Source organism: Columba livia, chromosome 3 (genome assembly GCF_036013475.1).
Source record: "Columba livia isolate bColLiv1 breed racing homer chromosome 3, bColLiv1.pat.W.v2, whole genome shotgun sequence".
Lineage (NCBI taxonomy): Eukaryota > Metazoa > Chordata > Aves > Columbiformes > Columbidae > Columba > Columba livia.
The window spans coordinates 7,919,809-7,939,265 of NC_088604.1; the positions used below are offsets into that span (position 1 = coordinate 7,919,809).

The 19,457-nt window shown below is 43.9% G+C and overlaps 1 protein-coding gene across 8 annotated transcripts in view; it reads right to left on the reverse strand.

Moving 5' to 3' along the window:
* Nucleotides 1–19,457, reverse strand: part of EVA1A (eva-1 homolog A, regulator of programmed cell death) — a 211,796-nt gene that overhangs the window by 30,072 nt on the left and 162,267 nt on the right. The window contains exon 3 of one of the 8 annotated variants that reach the window (XM_065055743.1): nucleotides 19,051–19,189. The exons of the other annotated variants lie outside the window; for them this stretch is intronic. Coding sequence (XP_064911815.1) covers nucleotides 19,051–19,162 — 112 coding nt within the window. The 5' untranslated portion in view covers nucleotides 19,163–19,189. The remainder of the gene's footprint in view (nucleotides 1–19,050; nucleotides 19,190–19,457) is intronic. 8 annotated transcript variants of the gene reach the window in all.

The window sequence follows — 19,457 nt, forward strand, 5'->3', positions numbered from 1 at the left end:
CTGATGGAGCTCCCTCAGACCCATATCTCCAACTGTTTAAAGAACATCTTTTGCAGACATGTTTTGCATTTATTTTCATCTATTAGTAATTATCTGGGTTTTTCCAGCAAGGAAGACCCTGATTGCACTATCAGGAGAACCAACTGAAGAAACAGTCCTAGAGAAATAAGTCCACATCTGAGCTGTGCGTGTGGAGACAGAGATACAGCCTAGACAAGGCTACCATCCACAGAAGGTATGAACTGGATATCCCCTCTTCCAGCAAGGAGACCAACAGCCAGAGATTTACAAGCACTCCATCTTTCCTGAGATAGAAACCTTCTACCCAACCTAAATAACCGGTATTTCCCTTCCCTGGGTGACAAGCTTGCCACAGCTGTGCTCCCAGGTCCGACTCAAACACTGGAGAGCACAAACTCCACCTAGAAATAATTATTAATGGAAGTCTTGCCCCGAGACACCTTGATGTAGAACTCAATGGGAGGTCCTACACTGGCTTCTACTAGTGCTGGCACATGCACACAGAAAGCACAAGCCACCATGAAAGACAGACTGTCAGGAGAGGGATTAAAAGCTGGCTCTGCAACTAGTCCTGAGCCCAGTCTTCTTCTGACTCCTTTGTTTTGTGCTCCAGCTTAAACACTTATTACAGCCAAGAGCTGCAAAAACGCTGCTGATAAATGTGGGGTTTAATCAAACAAAGCACTCATAATTATTTGATTAACAATCTTTTTTTTGTACAAATATAGAGAAAATTTGAAACAGTTGTGCCTTTCTGCATTCATAGTGTGGAAATAACCGCTGTGGAATTTGAACGGAGTTAGCTGAGGTTTTTGACTGCCAGGACAGCATGAGCCAGACCATGTCCTGGCCTCTTGGGAGGAATTCTTGGACACAGGAATTGTTTTTTACCCTGGGTGGACACAACCAGTCAACTGGCTATAACAGGCATCAATAGATAGTTTGGGATTCAAGCACTTCACAGATGTCAGTCAAACAGGGACAAGAGAGAAGATGATGCGTGAGTGATGAATTATGTGAAATGAATATGCTAGCCTTGTTCCAGTAGGAAAAGTCTTAACTATAAACACTAATGGGAAGACCTGTTGGCTGTCACAGTTTACCTGCCAAAGACATAATGAATGATATCTCTAACCTGGGACAGCTTGACACTCATATCCAGAGGTGGTCCTTCCAAAACAAGCTCGTGACAGGCAGGTGATGTGTGCAGGAATCTTACATGGCTGAGCCTGCATCATTTCTGCAGATAACCAGAGCACATCCACCCCAGGCTACAAGGCTGCCAGCTTCACTACCCAGTCCCCCATTGTAGGCCAAATGCTGAAGGCAATAAACCATTTTGAGGCCAGTCCTGTGTGTCTGCCTGCAACAGAATTGAAGCGTATAGCAGAGGATATAACCCAGTGACCATACGAAAGTAAATTTGATTTGCATATTAGATTCAAATATTCCCCTGTCGTTATCATCAAGTCTGACTGAATGAAAGCAATCCTCGGCCAAGGAGAAAATATTTCCTTATAAAGTCTTCAAACAGCCTTGGTCCACAGCTGACAATTACCATCTGTTTCTCCTCAAAAATCAACCCAACTGAAATGTTTCCCAAGCAGCACAGTACATTAAGTACATGGGTATGCTCAGCCCAGCCACCAGGCCTTGGGGATGCACTGGGCTCATACCACAAGCACCACCAGCTCTCCGAGCAAACACAACACAAGGGGAGACGGGGTTAGAGCTGGCACCCAACCCGTCTGGGTACTCCAAACTGAGTGGCTGGATATCTGGTCAAAGCCCCAGGAGCACTGCAGGAGCTTTGTCATGAGTTTAGAAGAAGGTTTGAACACCTACGGATTTCTAGCGTGAGTTGCTAATTGCTGCAGCAGTACAGGCTTCACCTGGGTGATGTGCTGTCCCCCCAGGACTGAACTCCAGAGCTTCCTACAGAGCTGAACTCTGTTGTCCTCCAAGCACTGTGCTCCCTGGTCTTCTGGCACCACTGCTCTGAGTCCACAAGCTACATTTCTTCCAAACTAAGGAGGCCCAGGGCATTGGTACAAGCGCTTGCAAATGATCATTTGTACTCTTCAAATGTTCACATAGTCCCCGATAGAAACTTGGCCCATGCCAGCTAGTGCTCTCCCCAGTCATGGCTGGCCATAACCTGGATCATTGCCCTCAGGCAGTTGGGATATGTGTGACTGCCTTGTTTTGAAGGAAAACCATCTGGCTAGACGCAAGTCCTGCTCTATCATTCGCCCCCAAGACCAGAGAGGCTTTGGCACGTTTTATTTCCCAGCACAGGTGCAGTCTCTCTGCTCAGACCAGTGCCCTTTCATCACCGTTCACTAACACCTAACTCAAGAAGTTTTGGTAAAGAGTAAGGCTCCCAATGCACGTGGCCATACCTTCCCATTTGCACAAGAGTGAGCAAGCCAGAGTCTGAGCTGACTTAAATCATTCTGAAAAGTCTGGCTGCAAGTCCTGTGCTGGAGAGTGAAGCCAGCTGGAAAGTAAGGTTTTCCAATCCACGCTCTGTGTACACAGCCAAAGATCACATGTGGGTAGCGTCACCAAAAACCAAACACCTTCTCCTGCCCTGCCTCAAGTTCTGTGTGAAAACAAACGACCTCCTTCACAGTTGGAAAACTCATATTTCAATGTAGATTTTGTGCTTCAGGAAAAAATATCCCAGAGTGAAAGAGCAGTGTTAGCTTCTGGCACTGCTGAAGCAAAGCCCAAGGAGAGATCTGCTGGCAAATAGTCAGAGGAGAAGCACAGCAAATCCTGGCCCTGTGAACAACACATTATGTGGTTTCAGGAAAGTAACTAGATCGACCTGAGGTAACTGAAAAACAAAGTTTAATGTCACAAAGTAATAGGGCTGAAAATGACTTTGCAGGTCATCTAGTCTACCCTCTGGTCCTGTAACAGGATCCAATCTAGCTTGTCTTTAAAGACCACAGATGATGTAGACTGTATTATTGCCATTCAGACTCTTCCAAAACTTACCTCTTTTCACCGGTCTATTTTTTTTTTTATTTTCTTTGCTACAATTTACGTTGTTATCCTCTCCAGCAAGGTAGTTAAGAGTAGGCAGTCCTTCCCATCTCTGCCACAGCCTTTTATGCCTCTGAAAACTACTAACCTACTCTCCTCCCAGACTTTTATTTTTAGGTTAAATGACTTCAAAGTAGGATTCATATTACAATTGTACCCAAAGGCAAAAACAAGGCTGAGGCCTGCCCTGGAAGCACACAATTGTAATTTAAGAGTTTCCCTGCTCCAAAATGCTTATAATAGACACAGAAAGGGAAAATGAAAGTAAAACAGTCAAAGAAAGAGATTATTCCTATTTTAAAGGTAGGAACTTGGTAGGAACTTTTCAATAATTCCCATAGTTGCAAAGGAGTTTACAGAGAGCTTAGTACCTAACAAAATTATCGCATTCGAAAATGTGGTCATTTCTGCTTCTACTGGGCTGCTAAATAAACTTGTTTTGAAAAACAACCTGAAGGTTTCTGAATGTTTGTGACAGAGCTCGGAAACACAAACCAGATCTTCCAAATCTGCCTCCAAAGCCCTAATCTCAAAACCATTCTTCCTGTAGGGGAAGTGATGATGATTAATGATCTTCTTCAAAACTCTACAAAGATCATATTTTTTCTACAGGAGTTTAAGAGAAAATGATCATTACTTGCTTGAAACACATGCCTCCTCCCTTGCAGGGCAAAACATAACAATGAATACAGCTTTAAAGGATTCTGCATATAAAATTTACTGTATATGCAAATTTCCCTCTGACAGAACCATTATTAATTGCCTGAGTGGTCAAATTTGGAATTTTCTAAAAATGTCTTCTGAGCTTCTGTGTGCATTCCTGATCACCCATAGGCTCCACTGAACAATCACTCACCATTTTAATTCATTCCTTTTGACATTAGCGCACACACAAATTCCCTGCTTGTCGCAATTTTATGCTTTAGTAACGCTTTCCATGTCCTGTGCTGCCATAATTTCAAATTTAAAATAACTCACACAGCAGAGGCGAGCACAGTTCCTGCACAGCCACCGAATATCAGCCGGTTTATGCCAGTCTAGAGGATGACAACATTAGAAAATTATTGGACCCTAAATATATTGTAAAAAATGCAAAGGTAGTACTAATGGACTAAAAAACCCACAGGGAACAGAACGTCTCTAATTAAATGTAAACAATACAGAATTTGATTTTATGTTGAGGTGGGAGGTTGCATGTGAGGATGGAGTTAGATAAACAGTTTGATGCAAAAATCTGTTCCTAAAAGAATCCTGGGCAAAGCAATGAATCTTGAATTGTTCAGATATATTCTCCAACTGGGAAATCTGCCTGAGGGCGGTTCGCTGCTTGGGTTTATCACCTCAGTCTGTTCATGCCCACATATGTATGGCAGCAAACCACCCCCCAGCACAGTGGCAGGGCAGGAGTCAAGTCAAATTGTACCTAAGGGATGGAGGAGCTGTGGTACACTGAGAACACCAACACTGGAAAAACACACAGAGGTCACGCTGGACACAGAATATGCAGTGCAATGCCCTGACTTTGGCATGTTACTTGAAGACTTAAAAGGGAATTTTAGTATCTTAGGGACCGGGCATGTTACCTCTCCTGCGTGGCATGGGTGAGACTGAAACAGGAATATCATGTAAAATTCAGGCAGTCTGTTTGGTTTAGCTTGAAAAAAGATGAAAGAAGAAGCAGCTATGAGGCAGTGGTGTGATTTAAGAACTGAAAAAAGGGCTTTATGCTGGAAAATGGAAAGAACATGGTGTTTAGTGTATCAACATGGTGCCTGTGAAAGATGACTTAATTTGATGTATTAAGAGAAAGAAACCACCAGCTTCCAGTGAACACTTCAGTGTAGCAGAAGGAGTCATAACAATAACCACCAGCTGGACACATCCCAGATTAGAGACGCGGTGCAAGTCTTGAACAGTCAGGATCACTAATCTTTACTATCAGTGCCATGAGTAACATGTCCTTCTTATGGGTTTTCCAAATCAGGCCTAAACCCCCAGGTGGGATGTGTTTATTGTACCGAGCTTAGTATAAAACCAACTGTATAAGACGTAATAACACATATTAGACAATGTTGGATGATCCTCTGCTCCCTTCTGGCTTTTAAACTCTATGGATGAACCTATGACCTTTATAAAACACTGGCTGCCCTGGAGAAGATATTTAAATGTATGTGTAATGAGTTCCATTATGCTAAAGCATGCATCTTCATTCTGTTTCTAGGAACACTTAACCTTATGTTTTTCCAAACATGACCTATACTCCTATACTATCAGCTGCTGCATTACTATTATTATTTATTTGCATACTATGGTAGTAATTTCTGTGATCTCAGCACCACCAGATTCCTTTCTGTTCTGCCAAAATTATCTGGTCCCCTCCCAGTGCTTCCCCACGTACTCACGCAGCCAACACTCTTCCTTCTCCTGTTTGCCATAACTGGTCTCCCTCTTGCTCTCCTACTCTGAGGTAACCCCAAAACTACACTTCTTCAATTCTCTGTCTTGCTTTGGGCCAGTCCTCCAGGATCCAGCTTTCTCCCAGTATGCAGACATGCCCCTTCCCTAGTTTTTAATCCTCTCTCTTCCCATCCCAGACCCTTCATTACTAGCACAGACAATTTGAGGCACTTGGCACCCATTGTGCTGTATACATGTGCACAGTATTAGTTGAGGATGACTGTATGGTAAGGGGACTTATCTCAAAACTTTTTAATTATGGTTCAAACAGAAATACCTAATTTAAAACTAGATTGGACCCAACCTAAAGGCTGAGATTTGCAGCATGCATGCAGAAAGAAAGGCCCAAATCTAATTCCTATAAATATCTTGTAAATGCTTGGAAGTGTATTGCAGACCGGTCTTGTACCAACACACAAGTTAACTGAACCCTTCAGAGCTCCCTCCCAACCTGAATTACTCTATGCCTTATGATCCTAATATCCTATTTCATTGCCCATCTGTGATGGAGTTCTGCCTGAAGCCCCCTTGAAAGAATCATGGTTTATTTTAGCTGGTCTGGCTTTGCGTATCTTAACGCTCTTAACACTGCCGATCACGCACCTGGGGGAGGGAAAAAAGTAAACAAGAAAAAAAGGCAGGCAGATCCACCTAACCATAAATCATACATTAAGCAGGCAATTGAATCTTCTACATACAATCCTCTCTCTAAGACTCATTAATAAGACCTTCTAACCTAAATAATGCCATTTTACATGTGTCTATTTCACATTGATGCTCATGTCTTCTGGTCCCTGACTCGCGAAGCCTCGTTACAATCTTTCTGCACTTGCATTTGTCCCATGGAGACAATATGCAAGTCAGTGTGTCTTACCCCACTGCCTTTGAATACCAGCATACAGCCCCACAGACGCCGACCCCCTCTTTGTTTACTGCCTTATGATTTTCATTCACTCACTTGCACTTGCAAAGCAAATCGTTAATGGCAATCACATGTGCACAGGGTGTCACACCCCAACACATGCCTCTCTGTGATTTATCACCCTCCACTTCCTGGCATACAAGGCAGCCCAACATCTGGTTGTGACTAGTGCCCCATTTTGGTTTGAGGTTCTCCTTCTCCCACGGCGTCTGAAAGGACTGAGAACCAAAAATGATACAGGCAGCAAACCAGCCCGTGCTGGAATAGGGCTTGAGTCTTGCCATAAAACAAGCAGGGAGCAACTTTCAGCAACACACATCTACAAATTACAGTCTGTTTAATTCCTGTTTAGAATGCTATGTGACCACACACACACCTATGTCCTGCTGATGCTCAAAATGTGATTTGCAAACCACTCAGAAGTGGCTTGTTAAAGAAAACTCATTTTTGTCCCCTTCAACTTTAACAATTTGAGGAGCTTCCCAGTGACTTTCACAGCACAGAGATAGCTTGAACAATAGGAACTTGCATGATGGAGGGTTAGACCAGATTGCCTACTCTCACTGTCCAGTTCAGGTATCCTAATTATAATGAAATCTAAACTCAAGATGACAATGAGCAATTCAGAGAATTGCCAAAGGCTCAGAGCTTGGCCCCTAACATTGTCAATGGAGAAAAATAATAACCAATTCTATGCTGGAAACCTGTAACAGGTAGACCCCATAACTCCCAATCAATCAGAAGTGTGAAAAAAAATCAACCTTTAATAAACATCACTGAGGTGGTAAATTTTGAGAGCAGACCAATTTCTGATGAAGCTACTAAGAACATTTCAAGAGGTTCATGTGCAAGCGATGATCAAAGTGGGGGCTTCAAAGAGAGCTACCTGTGAGCTTTCAGAAGAATCCTGTGCAAAAAGCAAATATCCCTGTACACTTCTACTCTGTTCTGTTATGTAATTACCGTGGGATTTTATGTGCCTCATTAAGGCACCGGGTGTGACATAGCAGGTCCTGGTATATAGGGCCATTTCAGGACTGTTATGTACACCATGTCAGCTGAAAAGCACTATCAGCCCTAGTCTGAAGACCTGAAATGGCCTCTCAAGGCATTTGCCAGACAATGCTGAGAGCTCCAGTACAACAAATGATAGCATGGGAAGAACAGGCTGGTGGCTAAGGTTACCATTAGTGCACCTGAACTCCAAACAGAAACCACTCTTCTGATGAAATGTTTCCCACTGAGGAATCCTTTGTAGCTCAGGGTGGGTTATTCTTTATTTCACATTTTTGGATTTGCATGCTTTCCCAGACTGCCCTTCTGACACAAAAGAGACGCTTAAGAACAACAAGTCCTAAATCTGTGAAAAGGAATTGCAAAGAGATGTTTCATATAAAATAAACTGAAAACCGGTTTCCAGACATGTAAACAGGAGTCCAAATCACAGAATCATAGAATGGTTTGGGTTGGAAGCAATCTTCAAAGATCATCTAGTCCAAGCCCCCTGCCATGGGCAGGGACATCTTTCACTGGACCATATTGCTGAAAGGCCCATCCAGCCTGACTTTAAACACTTCCAGGAAGGGGCCAGTCACAACTTCTCTGGGCAACCAGTTCCAGTGCATCACCACTCCTATCACAGAAAATTTCTTCCTTCTATCTAAACTAAACCTACCCTCTTTTGGTTCAAAACACTTACCACTTGTCTTGTCACTACAGGTCCTGGTAAAAAGTCTCCCTCCTTGTTTCTTACAACCTCCCTATAAGTACTGAAAGGCTGCAATAAGGTCTCACCAGAGCCTTCTCTTCTCCAGGCTGAACACCCCAACTCTCCCAGCCTGTCCTCCCAGCAGAGCTGTTCCAGCCTCAGATCATTTCTGTGGCTCCTCTGGCCCCTCTCCAACAGGTCCATGTGTGTCCTGTGCTGAGGGCTCCAGAGCTGGACACAGAACTGCAGGTGGGGTCTCACCAGAGCGGAGCAGAGGGGCAGAATCACCTCCTTCACCTGCTGGACACGCTGCTTGTGATACAGCCCAGGATACAATTGCCCTTCTGGGCTGCAAGTGGCCATTGCCGGTTCATGTCCAATCTTTCATCTGCCAGCACCACCAAATCCTTCTCTGCATGGCTGCTCTCAACCCCTTCAGCCCCCAGTTTGTACTAATATTGGGGATTGCTCAGGGTCAGGACCTTGCACTTGTAATTGTTGAACTTAATGAGATTTGCATGGCCCCACTCCTCAAGGCTGCCAAGGTCCCTCTGGATGGAATTTCTTCTCTCAAGCATATCAACTGCACCACACAGCTTGGTGTCATCTGCAAACATGTTGACACAAATGAGGCACAACATCAAACATGGCGGGTGTGGGAGTATGTGGTGACCCATGGATTTTAACATCAATAAATGTTTCTGCTTTTATAACATCCAAGATACTAAATATTAGCTCTAATAACAAAAAGAAGAGAAACTTTGGTAGAGACTAAGCATACAGGCAGAAACAATCAGCTTCCCTAGGAGATTCAGCCCATTCTACAACAGATGTCCTGTATTCTTGGACTGACCTATTCTTTGAAGGTGTCTGCCTCTCTCCATGACCTAGGAAAGCAAGATTTCACTGAACAGCTAAGCCAAGTTAAAAATCTACTGTTGCCAAGAAGTGGTGGGTTTGGTTTCTCTCACTTCTTTCCTGCTGACACTGATTCCCCTTCTTTCCTCACTTCTATGTATCCCCATACCCACATTATTGAAGTTGATCTCTCCCCCCTTGCCCAGTCAAAAGTGAGATTATTTCACTTACAGATCCAAACAGTCAGTTTTTTGTTATTTTAGTTTTCTCTCATTTCAGTGAATTGAATGACCTGACTTATCAAACAGTCAGCGAGAACAAGCAGCCAGGTTTGCCTTGCTTTGGTGGTAAAGAGCTTATAATTCGGCTCAAGTCATGGAATGAATTATATGTGCAAGCATCCTTGTGCCCAGGGTTACCCATCTGCTCACAGAGAATAGTTAATGAGTAAAAAATCTAAACAACAAACTTCCCTTTCCTTTCTTCTCATTCACACCACAAATTAGATATTAGTAACACTCTTGAAAAGACTATTTTGAAGACAAACCCATGGCTCATGAAACGCTAAGCCTCAAGCACAGAAAAACCTTTGTCCAAACATAGTCAGACACGTGAACAGCAATAAAAGCCACCTATGTGCGAGTATTAACATCCGGGCTTAAAAGCAACCGTGGTGGATGCACAAAAGGAAGAAGACCATCCAAAATAATTTAAAATGTGTATCTAAGTATTTTGTACCTTTTCTTACAACTGTAAGTGTGCTGTAGTTGCTACATCTATGCTTATAAATAAGACAGGCCAAGGAAGGCTTGTTCTCTGACCCTCGGGGCAATATACATAGCACAGTTGTGTCCATATGGCCAAAATCTCTCCCTCACACCCTCCCACACAGCGTGGCCTCAGTCATACAGCTTGATGGGAAGAGTTGCTGACCCACTCTGGCTCCAAAACCATGCCTGGACAAAGGCTAGTTAGCAGGTGACAAAGCCAGGGAAAAATAAGCAGAGCAACAATTAAACAGTTTGGAGGATGCAGGGCATTGCTTGAGCCCACCCCTCACCTTGGACCTGTGCAGTCTCCTAGTACGGCTGCAGTCGGTGAGAGTAGTCAGAGATGCAGACAAAAAGTCATGTATCTGTATATTTAATAGAAATAGAGTTTGACCAGAGATGAGCAAATTCAGAATCTGCAATGAAAACACCCTAGAAAGAAAATAAATGTTTGCCTTCCTCCCAGCTAATGTAGCTACACTATAAAACTATCCTAACAGCATATTCCTACTTAGCACTTATTTATATGTGCTATCACATATTCTTCCTGGCTGGATCTCACTTATTATTGTAGATAAGTAATCTGACTCCTACGTTTTAATCTACAAAAATGTCATCATAAACCAGGACTTATCAATTCCACAAATAAAATCTATTTTCCAGGAAAGACTGGCTTCCTACTGTGCAGCTATTCAGCAAGGTGTGGGAACACCAGCACTCATTATACACAGTGTTCCCCTGTCCTGGGAAAGGTGTCTCGGGAGCGGGAAGACTTCATGTGCTTCTAGCATGAAAGTCAAAATGAAATGTTCTGAAAGATGCACTGTTTGCCTTGCAGAATTAGAGTCCAATGCCGTGTGGTCTTGAGAAACAGAGCTGTGCTGCTTCTCTGAAAATGAGGAAAGAAAAATGAGTAGTAGCCTTCAGTGTGACCACTGTGCATTCTAGCATTTCATTTATGGTTTGCCTTCACCAGAGGATTAATTTGCTGTTAATCTGAACCCACCCTATTCAGAGGCTCCACATCAGCAGTGTCTTGGAAAGAACAGTGTCTCTAAGGACCTTCTCGTAATCGAACTACAGAAACATGGTGTGCTATTAGGACAGGAAACAAACTAGCTGGAAAAGTGTTTAGTGTGTAGTTATCAATGATTCATTTTTCACAGTGAAAGGATACATCAAGTGCGGTTTTGCAGAGGTCAGTCCTAGATCTAGTTCTAATGAAAATATTTTCTTTTTCCTGGACGGATAGTACCTGGATGATGACCAGGATGCTGGAATATAGATAATGTTTATTGCATTTGCAGATGATACCAATCTAGGGAGGACCGCACTAAAAGGAGAGAGAATTCAATGTGTTCTTGAGAGGCTGGAGAAACGGACAAGTCCAAGATACCAAAGTCAGACAGGAACAATCTACTAGGCAAATACAAGATGAAAATCAGCTTTCCAGATAGCAGTCCTGCAGATCACAAGGGTGAACATCAATCAGTGATGTCAAGTGACTGAAGGACCTCAGAAGAGAAGATCTAAATCATTTGCTTTTCCTCAACAGTAGTAAGATCTCAGCTAGAGAACTGTGGCTGGTCTGGGGCTGCGAGTGAAAGATGGACCTCCAGGAGAGAGTCCAGATGAAAGAAAAAGAACAATCACTAATTTAGGCAATACTGATACTGTCACCATAAGACTGAGAAGGAACACGGGATGTGAAAACAGGCTTCAAAAATATAAAGTTTGCTAGACAGCAGAAAGAAATAATCTACTTTCTGTGTGCATTTGGACACATGAGAATTAACGGGCTAGAGAAATTGCATCAGGAAAAATTTGGTTAGTCACTAGGAAAACATTTCTAATGGAATGGAAACAGGCAAGTGCATTGCCAGGCGTCACCCCTGACCAAATACCTGTCAGGAGTGGTCAGTGTACATTCTGCTTGGTGACAGGAGGGTGGACTAATGAGCTCTTGAAAGGAGCTTACAGTTGCATGACTCAAGAGTGAAGCAGTTAAGTCTCCATGTGTACAAGAAGATCTTGACAATGCCAGCCTGTCTTAGGAACTTTAAATTGCCTGCTAGCCATGGACACAGTACTACAAATCATTCTTGGTTTCTCAGTTGCTTTCCCCAAATCTCCAGAGCCTTCCAGACTTAATCCAGCCTAATTCAGTCCCATTTGTTTGCTTGGTCACCAAATCCCCTTACCTGAATATGACAACTCAGCTTTGATCATCTCTGTTCTCCAAGGTGGCAGTGATAAGGTCTACATGAAGTCGCTGAGGTACCCTGTTTCCAGCTGACCAGGAGCTCTTACCAAAACACATTTTAACTTTATAAGGATGGCATAAAAGCATATAGGTCAGGGAAGCAGAAAATCTTCATAGAACCAGAAAACTCATATCTGTCCAAAGGGAGCCAATGAAAATATGAACATTTACATCATCTACGCAGGTTGGCTGCACAAGCGAAGGTCCAGCGAACAAAGGACTAGAGGAAGCAATTTGGGTTTTCAAGTCCTTACACACATGAGAAACTGTGTACTAGAAATTTAGTCCAAATGGGTTTCCTTCACATTCCTCCGTGCAGCCAACCAGTACCAGCAAAAGAAGATGTTTCAAACCTACAATATGACATAGAAAAAAGACTGAGAAAGACCAGAAGCACTCTCCAAGCATTACTGGGGATTTGGGGGGTGTACATGTATAGAGGATGGTAAGAAATGCCTTTCCATGCCCCAAAACACACCTCAGCAGGATCAGACTGCCCACCTCATGAAGGCAAAAGCACCCAAGAGCCACCACTGCATTATCACAGGTCCTGTCCCCTCTCTTCCATGAATTAGCTAGGATTCTGATTTGAAACAGAAAACTTCTCATCAGCATCTCTTCCCTGTGAGACAATTAAGTGTTTGATTACTATTTTCAAGCAGTACAAAAGCTACCAGTCAGCAGGCTGACAGGTTTCATTATTGAAGGAAAAAAAGTATTTCTAGGTGCCTAGGAACAACGAACTGTCATTTCTTTGTAACAGGATGAAATTACCCCAACACCCAAATCCACATCTTCACTCTGTGTCTTTGGAGCTGCTCAACCTGCATTTTCTTTCCTTTTTCCTGATTTTTGGTTTCATCTATTTGTTTACTAAGGGATGTATCCTGCATTGTCTCACCCTTGTCCAAAGCCCATCCAGTGCAGTTTATAAAGCAGAGTATGATTTGGATGGGAGTTTCCACAATGTGACATTTGTAAATCATCATCTAAGTGTTGCAGAGTGCCCAAGCCTGAAATATCCAAGCATTCAGTGAGTGACTAGCAGTGACTTGATTCTGGCAGTCAGTGCTCTTTATAGAATCATAGAATCATAGAATAGTTTGGGTTGAAAGGGATGTTCACAGCTCATCCAGTCCAACCCCTGCCATGAGCAGGGACATCTTCACCCAGATCAGGTTGCTCAGAGCCCCGTCCATCCTGGCCTGGGATGTTTCCAGGGATGGGGCATCCACCACCTCTCTGGGCAACCTGGGACAGTGTTTCACCACCCTCATCATAAATAATTTCTGTGTCATGTCAAACCTGAATCTCCCTTCATTCAGTTTAAACCCAGCAGCCCTTGTCCTATCATTCTAGCAGTGGATGTTGCTTTACACCTAACCCAAACAAATGCATCCTCCTGCCAAAGCAAAGAGAAAAAGAAAAGGTACAGACCATGTAGCCTTTCTCTGCAGTCACTACAGGAGACAGAGGAGAACAACAGAGTTGTGACCACTGGCATGAGGGGTTTTGCTGCTGTTACCACATCATACATGTCAGAGAAAAAGCCATAAGGTTGGTCCCAGCTGTGCAGGAGATGGAAAACCTTTGAACAGCAGCTTGGGATCTGCCTGCTTTTTCTTCGCACTCATTTTATTTCTCACCTGGACGTACCACTTCAGGCAGGATTCCCGACACAGTAATCAGGCACACAGATTTCACTTCAGGGAGAAGGTAAGTGTTTAATGCTAACAAAATGAGTCACAAAAATAATACTGATTTCTTTCCCAGCCACCTCACTAAATTTCCTCACACCTAGACTGACTTTGACATCTAAGGTTGGTACTCACTGCACATGCCCAGGAACACCACTGGCTCAGATAAGCACCCCTGAAGGACGCATCTCCTGCAGCGGTCTCTTCCCACACTGACAGCACCGGCTCCAGCACAAACCTCAGCAGTCACAGTCACTCTCCATCAAAAGGTGCACACAATGGCCACCTTATGCAACCTTGTCAGTGGAGCTCAAGAAACAAGAGATGCACTTCCAACCCCCAGCTCAGCCTCAGGAGGGCTTAATAATTTCCACACCCCATAGGGACCAGAGCGCCCCACTGAGGAGTTGCCTTCTTAGAAATCATAGAATAGTGTGGGTTGAAAGGACCTTCAAAGCTCATCCAGTCCAACCCCTGCCATGAGCAGGGACATCTTCACCCAGATCAGGTTGCTCAGAGCCCCGTCCAGCCTGGCCTGGGATGTCTCCAGGGATGGGGCATCCACCACCTCTCTGGGCAACCTGGGACAGTGTTTCACCACCCGCATTGTAAATAATTCCTTCCTCATGTCTGGCCTGAATCTCCCCTCCTTTAGTTTAAAACCATCACCACTTGTGCTATCACAACAGGCCCTGCTAAAAAGTCTGTCCCCATCTTTGTTATCGCCCCCTTTTAAGCACTGAAAGGCCACAATAAGGTCTCCCTGGAGCCTTCTCTTCTCCAGGCTGAACAATCCCAGCTCTCTCAGCCTGTCCTCCCAGCAGAGCTGTTCCAGCCTCGGATCATTTCTGTGGCTCCTCTGGCCCCTCTCCAGCAGGTCCATGTGTGTCCTGTGCTGAGGGCTCCAGAGCTGGATGCAGTATTCCAGGTGGGATGTACCTGTCCTGGGGAAGCTCAGCAGCTGGACAGCATCAAGCCCAATAGCCACAAGGCAGAGTCTTGCTGTGAAGCTTCACTACCATGTGGGTGGATTTGAGTTTTGCAGCCCAGGTGAGGAAGTGTTGTGTCCATTCCAGCAACCCCGATGGTCCATACTGCTGCTCTTCTCTCAGGAGCAACAGTAACAAAAGCCTGGCCAGCCCAGCTGTCTAGCTAAAGAAGACCACAAACATGTCCTTGCTTCAGTCATCAGCCACACAAGGCAAACATCTACCAGGTGCCTCAAGCAGACACTGGTCACGAAGGCAGAAAAACTGCTGGCAGCATGGCCTTTGACACCTATAGCCTTCAAGCTGCGACTGGGAGAACTGGTGTATGGTCCCAGTTCCTGGCTGACACCCACAAGCACTTAAGTGCTCATGCAGATCATGCTTTGTAACCTTGCTGGCCTCAGTTCTCCACACAGGCAGGATAAAAGTACCTCTCAGAACATCATGGGCGACCAAAGCTTTTTGAGTGACAGTGAGTGAGACCCATAAATCAGTCTCATAGGTTGGTACAGCCTTTTACATTGCAGGCACTACAAGTGGACGTGAGTAAAAACACATCCATGTCGCTTTGGACTTCAGAAAGAACCAAATCTCAATCCAGCCTTTTTAGTGAAGGTTACGAGCTGGAGGAATCTTCATAGCAAGAGTCAAAAAGCATCCCAAGAAAAGAGAAGCTACGGCTCCAACTGCCCTGTCAGGCTTTCAGGACTGTGTCATTCGTTTGCTGGCCCCCACTATGCTGCTTTTATGGTTTTCTTGCTTTCCTTTCTGCTCTGTTTCATGGTCGCCCAGCATTTCAATCAAAGTTGCATTTCCTCACTTCTCATTCTCCCCAACCCTTTGCAGTCCTGGAAGGAAAACAAGGACAGACAGAGCTGGCTGGCTGTAAAAAGCTGTTCTCACACCAAAAGAAACGCTTTCTAACAAAACAAGCAGTCTGGCTGCACTGCCTGTGCTTTGCTTCCCTGCTTTAGGGCACATCTGCAGAGATACAGCAGCCTCAGATGGGTGACATAAATAATAAAGAACCATTCTTAATAATCAAGCTCCTTCAGCCTTGCCAAAAAAGTAGCTGATACACCCATTCCAACTCCTGCACACTTATGTTGATCTCTGGAGCCTTCCTTCCCCCAGAGCTGGTGACTGAACCAATCCCAAGTTTGACTTTTTTCTTAGTTGACTTGTTTATTGCCAAATTCCAAAACAAAACAAAAAACGCACTTTTCAAACGTGATTTATGAAGTGCCTCTAAGAAGGCGCATGCATGCACACATGAAAACACACAGGGTTGCGGTTCCAGCTGCACGGGAAAAGCAGCAACAGGAACTCTCACTGCATAATAAACACTACCTGAGCAAGAACTTTTGTTTGTCTGCAAAGGCTTGGGGCCAGATCTTTGGGGAGAAGCATAACTGTACCAGTTCGTTACCTTCTTTTGGCTTGTGAAATTATGCATATTTGTGTTTAATTTTGAAATACTTCTCTTAAACACAGGCACACAAGCACAAAAGGCAACTATCTGCCCTTGGTCAGTTCAAACTAGGCCACACCTGCATGTCCAAAGCCCCAGCTTTAAGTCTTTACAACCATCGTCAAAGAGGAAGGACACTTAATTTTCATTTTGAAGGGCAGAAGAAAAGCATATTAATCTTCAACACATCACTGGTTAATGAGAGTGCTATGCACTTTGTTCCAAAGGAACGGTCATCATCCAAGATGCTCTGACAGCTATTTGAGGAGCAGAGGCTCTTGCATCTCTCTTGTAACTCAATATGTAAGCCGCTGAGAAGCAACACAGGGTTTTCAGCAAGAACAGAGGTCATTTGCTGTACCTTGCATACTTTGAGTGGCTAAATGTGAGCAAAGCATTTTGAGCCACAAGACACGCTCCGTGGTAAAGCCCAGTCCAACAAAGGTGAGCGCAGGGTGACAGGGACCTGCAGCCCCTGCTCAGCTCTGCAAATGAGCATAAGAATTGCATCTCCAGAGGTCCATGCTCTGAGCTTTACTCCTGCTCTCCTCCCTAGGCCTGTGGAACTTCAGATATTTTTAGCTGTTTTCCATGAGTGAAGGAATGTCTTTTCCTAAGTTACCTCATTCATAAGGGCAGTTCAGCCAAGACAAACAGGTCCTAAGTGTGATTACACCAACTCCAGCCAAGGAAGAGAGTTCAAACCACATTAATGTGTATGCTCGACTCATAGGTACCTGGAATTATTAGTATTTATGGGGCATGAAATTATGTTCCTGACTTCCCCACCTGGCCACACAGATAGGATGGGGAGGAAATTTCACATCGTTCCTGCCCTTACTTTTCTGAGCATCTCTGAAAGTGAGTGAGCAGCCCTGAAAGCCCCAAGATGAGAGCGGGGTCATCATGGGGTGTTCCCTGAACTGGGGCCTTTTCAGGAATACATGCCAAAATGAAAGCCAGAGGCCAAAAGCAACTCAATTTCTTTCCCAGGAAGATCTGTTCTACCCCAGGCTTGCTTTGCTAATCACACACTCACCTCCATACACCTTTACTCTCATCTCAGCATAAGCAGACAGCCATTAACACCAAAGCAAAGGGACCAGCAACTCAATTAATAACCCTTATATACAACTATTGTTCCTCAAACACCAGCTAATTAACTCTCAAAAACACCATCAATGTTGTAAAACCAGCATAGTATTTACCTTCCACAAGTGAAAAAGCTGCACCATGGAAGTTAAGTGACTTGCCCAAGTAAACTTATTCAAGGTCTTCAGATACAATTTTATCTGCAGATACCACATAAACACTGATGGTAACTACTTGGAGGTCTGGGCTTAGGCACTTCAGCTGTGCCAGGCAGGGAAATGTAGGTACTAAAAACTTTATCTGTCTATCTAAAAACATTTAGCAGACCCCCAGAAATATAAGAAAGACTAGTTCAGTGCACGGACAGAACTTTTCTCACGTTATCAACCACTAGCAAATATATATTAAATGGAGGTGCCTGATCAATATGAATTAGTATACAATTAGTATACAAACAGGCTTAAGTTTGGAAAATACTGATATGCAGACCCTCAAAGTCCTGCCTTATCCATTTTGGACACTGCCTCAGCATTAGTGAGCAGCTGTCTGCCATGTTCTCAAAGCTGCTCTGCACTGCACAGGTTGTTGCACTATGAGCACTTGACTTGCTGGCTTTTCATTAATGTAAACTGTAATATAGGTGATGACGGCCAAAGAGATGATTATATCCATTCCCTCAAAGGGAGGTGCATTCCTCCCCGTGTGTCTCCTGCACAGCATTTGTTGTCCTCCCAGCAGTGACAAACTCAGGACCAACAAAAACAACAACAAAAATGCTTAATCCCTTTCCAGGGAGTTCTTGTCTGCAAAATCCTCCTTATGAAAGACAGATGTGAACCTGCCAGTCCAGTGAGATGCAGAAAGCCCTGGTAAATGCAGGAATGAGTGTTCTTGCACACAGAATTGGCAAGAAATATCGGGGAGGTTCAAACAATGAAAGAAGTAAATCATTTCAATATGACAGTCTGGATTTGAGAACGTTTTCAGGCCACGGGCAGAGAAATCAAAGACCATCATCTCCAGCAATCCCAAAGGAAAACAAACCATTCCTTTCCCCAGAAAGCAAAGTTATAAGCCAAGGTGAAGCGAATTGAGGTTGAGGAAGGGAAAGATCCTTATTCAGCGAAGCACATTGCAATAATCAGAGCACACATGTTACCGGAGATGTAATTTAAAGCAGAGATCAAATTCTACAAAGCAAGACAAAAAAGAAAAGTAATAGTAAAGGAATGCTATGAGCAACAGGAAACCTCAGCACTGACAGGGCCTTGCTGAACACTACACAAACCATACAGCACCAGCCACACCTGAGGGGACCTTTCATATTGCACTAACATTCAATCCCCCTGCCAGGCTGTGTGCGTGATTTTTCTTTGCTTTTTATTAGTTAAGATCAAAATCCAGCATCTAATGAAATCTCTAGGTCTTTCTAACAAGCAGGAATAAGAAAGATGCCAGCCTAATTTCCTGGATTAAGACAAAACAACAGGAAAGTTTGGGAGGTCTGTGTCTTACTTTAGATTCCTGGCAGCAGCATCACATCTGCTTCCCCCATCAAATGCCCAAGCCCATTTTTAGGGTGATGTCAACAGCAGCTTCCCAAATTAAAAAAAATTGCCATTGTTTGTAAATCCAGAGCACCTAGGATAAAGTCAGTGAGGTGACAAACAGCAGCTCAGTCCATTGATGGGCACCATGGACATCACACAGACGTCACACAGATGCAACCAACCCCACGAATTGCTCACCAGCGAACAGGAAACTTCTCACACTCAAAAACGTATGTGTAGGTGGTGGCAAGGCTGGAAAATTAACTAGGATGGAGAACTCCAGGCCCAAAGCAATGCTTTCTTCATCCATCAAATGTCACATCCCTACTCACCACCCCTGCAAAGACGAAAGATGCTGGTTATATTAATTCTCAGCCTTCACCTCTAGTCTTTTTTTTTTTTAACGATTTGAAATCATATCTGAGTTTTCCCCTCAAACAAATTATTACTTCAATTGCTTTCTTGTAAGTTGCTTTTATTTAATGTTAGAGTGTTTCTAAACTTTCTCATCAAAACAATAGCAACTAATTTAGAAAGTTTGATTCATAGGTGAGTTAGGTCCATTTACTTCTCTCTAACCTGCAAACTAACAAGCTATGACTCTC